This window comes from Aquarana catesbeiana, linkage group LG02 (assembly GCF_042186555.1).
Source record: "Aquarana catesbeiana isolate 2022-GZ linkage group LG02, ASM4218655v1, whole genome shotgun sequence".
In the NCBI taxonomy this organism is placed as follows: domain Eukaryota; kingdom Metazoa; phylum Chordata; class Amphibia; order Anura; family Ranidae; genus Aquarana; species Aquarana catesbeiana.
In genome coordinates this window covers 787,204,385-787,215,401 of record NC_133325.1, presented here as the reverse complement: position 1 = coordinate 787,215,401, position 11,017 = coordinate 787,204,385, and the positions used below count along the sequence as shown (strand labels likewise).

The following is an 11,017-nucleotide window of genomic DNA, read 5'->3' as shown; positions in this document are numbered from 1 at the left end:
GCCCCATCATTGGTATCAGTGGGAGGAATAGTACCCCATCATTGGTGTCAGTGAAAGGAATAGTGCCCCATCATTGGTGTCAGTGTTGGGAATAGTGCCCCATCATTGGTGTCAGTGGAAGGAATAGTGCCCCATCATTGTGTCAGTGGAAGGAATAGTGCCCCATCATTGGTGTCAGTGGGAAGAATAGTGCCCCATCATTGGTGTCAGTGGAAGGAATAGTGCCCCATCATTGGTGTCAGTGTTGGGAATAGTGCCCCATCATTGGTGTCAGTGGAAGGAATAGTGCCCCATCATTGTGTCAGTGGAAGGAATAGTGCCCCATCATTGGTGTCAGTGGGAAGAATAGTGCCCCATCATTGGTGTCAGTGGGAAGAATAGTGCCCCATCATTGGTGTCAGTGGGAGGAATAGTGCCCCATCATTGGTGTCAGTGGAAGGAATAGTGCCCCATCATTGGTGTCAGTGTTGGGAATAGTGCCCCATCATTGGTGTCAGTGGAAGGAATAGTGCCCCATCATTGTGTCAGTGGAAGGAATAGTGCCCCATCATTGGTGTCAGTGGGAAGAATAGTGCCCCATCATTGGTGTCAGTGGGAAGAATAGTGCCCCATCATTGGTGTCAGTGGGAGGAATAGTGTCCCATCATTGGTATTAGTGGGAGGAATAGTGCCCCATCTATGGTGTCAATGGGATTAATAGTTCTCCATCTTTGGTGTCAGTGGGAGGAATGGTGCCCTAAGTTCCAGATAAAGGCAAACAAAGGGCCATGACCAGCCCGCAGGCCACAGTTTGGAGACCACTGGGCTGGGGAGTGATATGTTATCTTTTCATTGCTTTAAACCCTAAAAAGGCCAAACCACTATATGTAGTTGTAGGGTGGTTGTGGTGCAGTCTGAGGCACTTGAATGAGTTAAGTTCAGTGGTGATACTGCTGCGAATGTGACAGGGGGGTTTACTTTTTGCTGTGCCATGTGTACAGCTCTGATCACCGATGTAGCACCCTGGTCTTAGGCAGGGATTGCTGGCAAATTTAGTTTGCTAGGTGGTAATCAGCCTGGCTGATTGTTAGGGAGATCCACTGACCTTTCCCTAAATCTGGGTTTCATGCACCTCTCTCTTCTGTCACTAGGTGGTGTTGTTACCTGGAACATTAGATGGACAAGGGCATAGTAAATTCGGACTAGGAGTGGATGGGGTGTCGCAGCCAAATGGCGGGGGTTTCTTTGGCCTGCTGGGAGAGCCTATTTATTTGGGAGGAATCAGGTGATCGGGGTTCTGTGCCACCTGGATGGCCGTCGTGTGTCGAAAAGCTCCCGGCTTCTAGGCCAGAAATCTAAGGCCTTTCCGGGAGTACCTGGCAGCTAAGCGGTCTGAGGCCTATCCAGGTTGGAAGCAAGCAGCGCGGGGTTGGGGTTTCAGGCTTGGAACCCAACCAAGTTGCAGGAGTTCTGCAAGCCGGAGAACCAAGTAGTTGCCACAAGTAAAGGAAAGCAGTTACCATCAGGGACGACCACTCCTGTCGCCAGAGGCAAGCGAGAACCAGAGTCAGAGGTATAGGAGACTCAGTCACCAGCAAGGAACAATCTCTCCTGTTATCAGAGGCCAGGTTCTGTGGAGACTAAAGAAGTCCCAGAGCAGCCTTTTTTACTAGCCGGGGACGGTGAAGAAGTTGGGAAAGCTTCAGCAGAGTCAAACTAGAGATCCAGCAGAACAGTGTGGGTGACGCTTGCAGAGGATTCAGCAGGTTAGCTGAAGAGCCAAGTCAGTGACCCAGCCAGTGGCGGCCCGTCCATTAGGGGCGCCTGGGCGCCGCTCCCTCTCGCCAGGCCACCCCCTACATGGTAATGGATAGATTTATCCGTAGCATACATCTATCCATGGCCACCCCCTATTCATGCGTCTAGCCCCTTTCGGGTCACCGGGAGCATGAATTACAGCGGCATTTTTTTTAAGCACTTGATTAGAGCCAGAGGCTCTAATAGGCTTTAAAATTGGTTGGGCTCGGGTCGCAGAGCATGCGACCTGGAGCCCACCCAGGTTTTACAACAGCGAATGACTATTCGCTGTTGAAACACTGATCCTCAACCGGCCAACCAGAAGCGGGTGTGAGACCCGTTTTCCGATTGGCCGAAAAGAGAAGACACCCGATTGGCTGCCAAGAAAGGAGGAAACGAAAGCCCCCACCGTGGAGAGCAGGAGAACAAGAAGCCACCGTTGATGGAGAACGGGAGGCCGCCGCCGAGCAGGGGGAAGTCACCGGTGATAGGGTAAGTGCTCTTGACCAACCGACCCGGGGGGGTGGCATAATGTTTGGCACCCCCCCAAAATTTTTCCCCACCAGCCGCCACTGGACTCAGCGGTCCTCTTGGAAGCCACAGAGGGTTAGTTGTGGAGGAGCTCAAGGGATCCAGTGACAGCTGGGATCTGAAGAGTCTAGTGAGAGGATCTACAACGAGAGACTGAGTTGTGATCTGCATTGAAGTTGGAGTTACCAGTTCAGTTGCTATAGGAGACAGGGGTCTACAGATAAGGTTTGCTGCAATTCAGCTTAAAGGCCCTTGAACTGTATAGCTGTTCTTCTATTCCTATTTTTGTCTTGGAGTCTGCCAAGCATTTTTGCATCTGCCCAAGGGTGTTCAGGCCCTAACCCGCTCTTCCCGGTTCTGTTAAGAGACAATAAATCTCTTTTTGCATTCTCAAAGTGTCTGGCGCCCAACTTACTCTATCTACACCACACCCACTATGCCTAGCAACCCACACTGTGAAGATGGCTGTCAGCTCTCCCTGACTCTGGAGGTCACCATTGGGCCTCTAGGGGTCGGGGCCATGGCTACACCTGTATGTTCCAGGGCTCTGCAGGCGGCTCTTACCATTCTACTAATTTGTTGGGGGGGGGGTTGGTGAAAAATTTAAAAAATTATTTTCTCAGCACAGACTTTGTTGCAGCAATCACAAGTGTTATAATCCTTCACTCCCAGAGTCTAGTATGAGTTTTCTCCTGAGAATGGCCCATCACCTGCAGGTGTGATCATTATTATACACCCCCGCCCTCTCTGTGGAATGGTACGGCCCTCAGGTATATAATCCCAGGTACTGGCTGCTGGACATCAGTCTGTTGGGAACTGTGTGAAGATGGGTCAGAAGAAGTCAGTAGTTGGGGGAATGGGTGAGCCCAAGGAACCTACAGCAGAAGATCAAGCCATCCTTGACAAGGTAAGTGGTTGGGGATCCAATCCTAAGGACTTGTTAGCACCAGATGTGATGATCTCCATTGGGACTCTAAGATAACAACTCATCTCTGTGTCCTGTCCTCTCCATACAAGTGCGTTGTAGTAAAATGCATTACAATGTGTCAGTATGGAGATGAATGGATTTTTTTTTTTTTAATTGTAAACTCTGCAATGCATTGTAGTAATGCACACCAGTGTACATCATAATGTGCCTGTTGGTGTAAATGGGCCCTATAAAGGAACAATTGTATTTTTTACATTAGAAATTGTGAATTAGTCCCATAGCTCAACTAATTTCCGATGGTTGCCAATGTATATTGTACATGGGATGGCCCTTTAATATGAGAAGCTGCTTCAAGCTCTTCTGGGTCCCTAAAATGTAACCTGCAATGGGGGATTTGTCAAAGCTGGAGCAACTGTGTATAGCAACTGATCAGCTTCTAATGTTAGATGCTGATGGGTTGCTGTGCACAGCGGCTCCAGTTTTGATAAGTTCTCCTCCTCCATGTATTTTTGCATAATGTTTCATTTGGTACTTGATGGGATTGAATGATCACCTTGTAAAAACTCAGTCAGTTTAAAAATGAAATGAATGGTAGTTTTTTTTTTTTTTTTTTTTCCCCAGATACTGTGACATTATGGCTGACACTTGACACATTTTTGTGTCAGTTGACAATTCTACAGTGATCAGAGCTATAAAAATGCACTGATTACTGTAAATGTCACTGGCAGGGAAGGAGCTAACACTAGGGGGTGATCAAGGGGTTAACTGTTCCCTGTGTGATCTAACTGTGGGGGATGGGACTGACCATAGGAGATGAGAGATTGTGATTCCCAGTTTGTAGGAACTCACAATCTCTCCCCACAAAGGAAGCAATGCAAAGAGAACAGGAGACTTTCTCTTACAAGTACATGGTGCAGCAGCCACATATCAGGAATATGAAATGTTGGGATAACAAATGCTTTAACTTCCAGACCTGTTTGCTGTTCCATGTTTCTGATGTGTTATATGGACCAATGTATGGATTGGCCAGTAGAGGGACACCTCTCTAGATACTACAATCACTCTGCCTTCCTCATGCTAAACTGCAGAGTTAAAGTATAAATTGCGAAGACAATGCAGTGTCTTTGGTAGGGGGGGGGGGGGGGGGGGAGCGGGAATGGCCCCTGAAGTTGGTTACACAGCTTACAATCTGACCATACACCGCATAACTATGATTCATGAGGGGTCTCAACTAATATTCATTCGCTTTTCTAACACAGCTGGGTGAACTGAGAGCGCCAAGCATAGCGCTCGCTGTTTATCTTTTTGACGCCTATGGCTCTAATTAGGTGCTTCAAAAAAAATACCCTGCCGCTGTTATTCAGGCACCCAAAAAAAGGGGCCAGACACCTGAATAGGGGGTGGCAGCTATGGGTAGATTCATGCAATGCATGAATCTATCCATTGGGCATAGAGGGGGTGGCACCCGTGCGCCCTTATGGACACACCACCATTACAACAGGCTCTGGATCTTGGCCCTTTGCAGGCACCGTCAGCCCCTTTGTAGCAAAAATCAGTCTTTGGTGCTAGCTGTCCTATATGGCTACTGCTCCCCATACCACCTCCTCAGGCAGTGCCAGCCCTCCTGATTGCAGCTGCCCCTTTCCACTGCCTGTGCCACCAGTCCTCCTGACAGGCTCTGCACCCATCCCAGTCCTCAGGAGGACTGGGAGGCACACCTGACTCACTCACAATCCCTCTTGGCTGTTCTGTGTTCTCCTGCTGAACTCTCCTCTCCAGCTGGTCTGATCCAGAGTATTTGAGGGAATTTGTCCCTACCAACCCAAGTTGAGGATTGGTTAGGGCCCTCGGCATACTTCAAGCAGCTTCACCTTACTTTCCCTCCTATTCTTCTAGAAGGTTCCAGTAAATTTTAGAAATGGGGTAAGGTCTCAGTGATGCCTGTGAGTCATCCAGCTCTCCCCTGGATCTCTGCCCAACCCAGGAAAAAACAGACAGGCTTGGGTGCCAGCCAAGCCTACACAAATTTTACCTACATTAACAAAAAAATCTACACTTCTAGAAGGTGCTACATATACAACTATACAGATCAGACACAAATGAGGAAAGGGAGACTGTCCCTCATAATCGGACAGTTTGGAGCTTTGCGTTATGAGCCATAAAGGTAGTTGTGGTGGTTGGATGTCAACCCTTTTGGCCTTGGTATATGAAGGCCTGCAAATATGCTCATTATATATGCAGGTTCTGATTTGTACTTTATGGCTCCTTCTCACAATGCAAGTCTCTATGGGGCCTTATATGCCATATCCATAATGGTTTTTCCTGGAGAGAAGTGGCTTTTTTGTTGCCCTTCTTGACACCAGGCCATCTCCAAGTTGTCTCCTCACTGTGCGTGTAGATGCCCTCACACCTGCCTGCTGCCATTCCTGAGCAAGCTCTGCCCTGGTGGTGCCCCAATCCTGCAGCTGAATCAACTGTAGGAGACAGTCCTGGCGCTTGCTGGACTTTCTTGGGCGCCATGAAGACTTCTTCACAAATGTAGTAGGGGTTTTTTTTGGGGGGGTGGGGGGGGGGTTTTTTTTTTTTTTTTTTTTTTTTTTTTTTTGTTGAAGTTCATTTTAATGGCAAAGGGACTCTTCAATTAATTACAATTCATCTGATCACTCATAACATTTTGGATATATGCAAATTGCCATCAGAACTGAAGCAGCAGGTTTTGTGAAAATGAATGCTGTTGTCAACTTTTGGCCACAACTGTATAATCTGACTTTAGATTCCTCTATGCATGGCTTTTCTCCTGAAGGTGCTGTCAGCTGCACTGTGCAGGACCTGCAGTGACTATCTGGTTAGTCTGATAACCTGCTACTGAGTGCAGGTCGAGATTTGGGTCTTTCCAAACTTTTTTTTTTTTTTTTTTTTTTTCTTTCAGGTGAAGGAACAGTATGAGAAGCAGTCTGGGACGAACCCCGGGGAATTTAAGGCAATCCTCGTCAGTACTCAGGTTGTTGCCGGAACAAATTACTTTTTCAAGGTAATGCTTTGGGTTTTATGTAACATTGACAGTTTGGGGCTCTAATCCCCCCCCCCCCCCAGTCACATACTATTATACATTTATCTACAGTATCTCACAAGTACACCCCTCACATTTTTGTAAATTTCATCTTTTCATGTGACAACACTGAAGAAATGAATATTTTCTACAATGTAAAGTAGTGAGTGTACAGCTTGTATAACAGTATAAATTTGCTGTCCCCTCAAAATGACTCCACACACTAATGTCCAAACCACTGACAACAAGTGAGTACACCCTTAAGTGAATTTCCAAATTGGGCCCAATTAGCCATTTTCCCTCCCTGGTGTCATGTGACTCATTAGTGTTGCAAGGTCTCAGGTGTGAATGGGGAACAGGTGTGCTAAAAAAAAGTTGCTATACATAAAGAAGGCCTAGGCTATAAGATTGCCAAGACCCTGAAACTGAGCTGCAGCACGGTGGTCAAGACCATACAGCAGTTTAACAGGACAGGTTCCACTCAGAACAGGCCTCGCCATGGTCCACCAAAGAAATTGAGTGCATGTGCTCAGCGTCTTATCCAGAGGTTGTCTTTGGGAAATAGACATGAGTGCTGCCAGCATTGCTGCAGAGGTTGAAGGGGTGGGGGGTCAGCCTGTCAGTGCTCAGACCATATGCCGCACGCTGCATCAAATTGGTCTGCATTGCTGTCGTCCCAGAAGGAAGCCTCTTCTAAAGATGATGCACAAGAGACCACAAACAGTTTGCTGAAGACAAGCAGACTAAGGACATGGATTACTGGAACCGTGTCCTGTGGTCTGAGACCAAGATAAACTTATTTGGTTCAGATGGTGTTAAGCATTTGTGGTGGCAACCAGGTGAGGAGTACAAAAACAAGTGTGTCTTGTCTACAGTCAAGCATGGTGGTGGGAGTGTCATGGTCTGGGGCTGCCTGAGTGCTGCCAACACTGGGAAGCTACAGTTCATTGAGGGAACCATGAATGCCAACATGTACTGTGACATACTGAACCAGAGCATGATCCTCTCCCTTCAGAGACTGGGCCGCAGGGCAGTATTCCAACATAACGACCCCAAACACAGCTCCAAGATGACCACTGCCTTGCTAAAGAAGCTGAGGGCAAGGTGATGGACTGGCCAAGCATGTCTCCAGACCTAAATCTATTGAACATCTGTGGGGCATCCTCCAAACAGAAGGTGGAGGAGCGCAAGGTCTCTAACATCCACCAGCTCCGTGATGTTGTCATGGAGGAGTGGAAGAGGACTTCAGTGGCCACCTGTGAAGCTCTGGTGAACTCCAAGCCCAAGAAGGTTAAGGCAGTGCTGGAAAATATTGGTGGCCACACAAAATATTGACACTTTGGGCCCAATTTGGACATTTTCACTTAGGGGTGTACTCACTTTTGTTGCCAACTGTTTAGATATTAATGGCTGTGTGTTATTTTGGGGGACAGCAAATTTACACTGTTATACAAGCTGTACACTCACTACTTTACATTATAGCAAAGTGTCATTTCTTCAGTGTCACATGAAAAGAGAATAAAATATTCCCAAAAACATGAAGGGTGTACTTACTTTTGTGAGATACTGTAGCTCTAACCTTTTACTGCAGTGCTGTACAGAACACTAAGCCATTCATATTGGCCTCTGCACCAGAGAAGCTTGCCAACCACACGCTATACTTCTATCACTAATGTAAAAATAATCTCCTCTTATCCCTGGAGGATCAGAGGCACATGTTCTGGTTCCCTAGTGGCAAAATACATAGGACACAGTGCAATCATGAAAAGAGGCCGTTTGCTGTAACGGCTTATAAAGTATTAGCTGGAGTTTGGCTTCAAATTGTTAGTGTTTTTAAATCTGCTAGTACATCTAACACGCCACTCCTTTCCAGGCTGGCAATGCTGCCAAGAATATGACCCAGGGCCAGGGGCGGACTGATAACTTATGGGGCCCCTGGGCAATAGGAGATCATGGGGGCCCCCAGGCAATCAGATTATGGGGCCACACTGTATACAAATACATGTACACACAGACAAATGTAAAAAACACAGATTTATACATGCTGTCCCTGGTTTTACTGAAGCTGGCAACCCTGATGGGGGGGGGGGGGGGGGGGGGGCCCTAGTGGCCCAGGGCCCTCGGGCAGTGCCCAAGTGGCTCAATGGTCAGTCCGCCCCTGCCCAGGTCTACTCCCACTTGGCTGGATCATGACAACCACCATACACCGTACCATCACCACCGCTGCCTCCAGGCTCAGTGTTCTCCTCAGACACCAGCCAACCACTGTCTGATCTTCCTCTCTGCCTCCAGGTTCAGCGCTATTCCTCTGCAACCATATGCAAACTTGTGCTGCCCCATTCTCCCAATCCCCATCCCACACTGCTGTCTAACTTCTCACCCCCATCAGATGCTATGATCACTACTCTACATTAAGTTTTGGTCCCTGCTCCTCGCTTGCCCATCCAACACTGGTTTCCTGCTTCACTCATCATCCCCCATCTTGTGCTACAGCCCCCCACTCCTTACCTTCAACCCACACTGCTGTCTTTTACTTCCAACCCCCCCTGTTACTCAATCCCCCTACCCAGCCAATGCACATTTGCATCCTCCTCCTGGTTTCTCTACCACCAACCACACACCAGTCACAGCATCTAACCCCCCCCCACCTCCTGGGCTTGCTATAGTGCTGACATATTCCACCATGATTTACAGATGATGCAGCTACTCCTGTCATCAGTCTCTGCACCAGAAGAGTTTTCTCCAGTCATACTAGTTTACATTTATACAGCTGACATTCCAGCAGTCATCAGTTCCTCACCAAAGAAGCTTGCACTCTAATATCCTTGTATCTATCCCTGCCCCCCCCCCCCACGTGTATGTCAGAACAGTTCTTCTGGTAGAACTCTTAGAGGGACTATAAAGTAGAGTTTGTTTTAATAGGGGAAAAAAATATACTTGCCTGCCCTGTGTAATGGATTTGCAGAGCAGCCCAGATCCTCTTCTTCTCAGGTCCCTGGCCCCTCCCGTTGAGTGCCCCCACAGCAAGCAGCTTGCTATAGGGGCAGCCAAGCTGCAGCTCTGTACATCCATTCAGATATGGAGCTGCGCCCAGACCCCGCCCCTCTCCTCATTGGCCAACTGAGTTTGACAGCAGCGGGAGCCAATGGTGCCACTGCTGTGTCTCAGCCAATCAGGAGGGAGAGCCCTGGACAGAGATAGAGCTCGGGTAAGTATTAGTGGGTGCTAGCACAGCTGCTAATACAAGCTTTTTATCTCAATGCAGTAAGGACCAGGTCTTTTTCTAATATTAAAATGATCTGTCAAGTGTGTGTGTTCCTGGGAGATATCATCATTCCCAGGACTCAGTGGGCTAGATTAGGTTGCCATCAAAATGAGGTGGGAACTTCCTCCAAAGCTGGCAACCCAAGACAATCTGTGCCACACCTTGTGTTTTTATGCCCAAGATCAGGAGGTGCATGCTGGGTCACCAGCACCTGATCCCAGAAGAAGACACTAGTGGGCTTCACATGCCCACAATTAAGATGGGGATGTGCTGACAAGCAAAACTAAAGGTTGGTTTGAAGTAATGACTTTGCATATAATTAGCTTTTTGAAACGTTAATTACATCAAGGGTGTCTTGTTTTAAAGGCTGGAACTCCGCTTTAACAATAGAATTGCTGAAAATGCAAAATAAAGGTGAAATTAACTTTTCTGTTTTCAGGTGGACACTGGAGAGGACACTTATAGCCACGTTCGGGTCTTTGTACCTCTGCCTGGTTCAGATGCAGGACCCACTTTGGTGTCTTTCCAGGCGAATAAGACCAAGGATGATGAGCTGGAGTATTTCTAAGATGGAGATGAGGACCAATTACAGTGGTCACATGATCAGGAACGCCCCCAATCCTTTTCAAAATGCCTTTAAAGAACCGGAGGGTACATCATCTGATCTACCAGAAATGCACTTGGCTGAAAACACAACATTTTTGTGGACTGAGATGTCCTGATTTTAAGCCAAATGGTTTATATAACATTGATAATGTGTATCTATTTGTAAATATGTTATCTTGCTCATTGTAATGAGAAATGCAATAAACTATTTGGAAGAGGTTTTTGTTGCTTAATTTGCAAATGCATCTAAAGCCACATTGCATCAACACGCCTCCTAAATGTGCAAATCTTAACCCTAAACTTTCTGAGCTCCCAACTTTATTCTGCCCCCCCCCCCCCCCCCCCCCTTACATTATTACATAATTGGAATGCTTTTTTTTTTTTTTTTTTTTTTTTGTGCTGCAGAACAGCACTTCTGCTTTTCTTGCCTAGGCCCCCTCTACCACCTGGGAAGTCCACATATAGGTCTAAACAATTGTATGCACATTTTGGGGGTGGGGGTGATATTGGGGTTGTTACCTGTCCAGGATTCACCCAGACCGTCTAGGTTTTTGGATTATGTGTCTGGTTTACAGTCTACCAGAAAACCGGACATTAATCAGACCAGACTGTTGCTTGGGTGTTCTCCTCCCTCCAGCCTGCAGGAGGCGACAGGGAAAGCACAGCTTGGTGTTGGCATGGCACTGCAGGGGAGTAAAGATTGGAGAAGCTGTATTTTCAGTTTTTTGATCAGTGAGTGTGGGGGCCAACTTTTGATGCATGGAAGGACATCCTAAGGGTACCAAATGTAACAGGGGGACGTGTGTGTGTGTGTGTGTGTGTGTGTGTTTCCTCCTGCTATTTCTACACCCCCCACCCCCCA

At 47.4% G+C, this 11,017-nt stretch overlaps 1 protein-coding gene across 1 annotated transcript; it reads left to right on the top strand.

The window, feature by feature from the left end:
* Window positions 1-2,895: 2,895 nt before the first annotated feature.
* Window positions 2,896-10,160, top strand: LOC141130129 (cystatin-A-like). Its single transcript, XM_073618081.1, has 3 exons — window positions 2,896-3,214; window positions 6,165-6,266; window positions 9,989-10,160. The coding sequence occupies exons 1-3, from the start codon at window positions 3,134-3,136 to the stop codon at window positions 10,115-10,117; spliced, it is 312 nt and encodes a 103-aa protein (XP_073474182.1). The 5' UTR covers window positions 2,896-3,133; the 3' UTR covers window positions 10,118-10,160.
* The last annotated feature ends 857 nt before the right edge of the window (window positions 10,161-11,017 follow it).

What these genes read in the sequence shown, in the direction of transcription:
- LOC141130129 (XM_073618081.1), top strand. Translation starts at nt 3,134, where the DNA reads ATGGGTCAGAAGAAGTCAGTAGTTGGGGGAATGGGTGAGCCCAAGGAA. An exon ending in ATCAAGCCATCCTTGACAAG is followed by an intron (nt 3,215 to 6,164) that starts GTAAGTGGTTGG and finishes TTTTTCTTTCAG; the next exon opens with GTGAAGGAACAGTATGAGAA. An exon ending in GAACAAATTACTTTTTCAAG is followed by an intron (nt 6,267 to 9,988) that starts GTAATGCTTTGG and finishes TTCTGTTTTCAG; the next exon opens with GTGGACACTGGAGAGGACAC.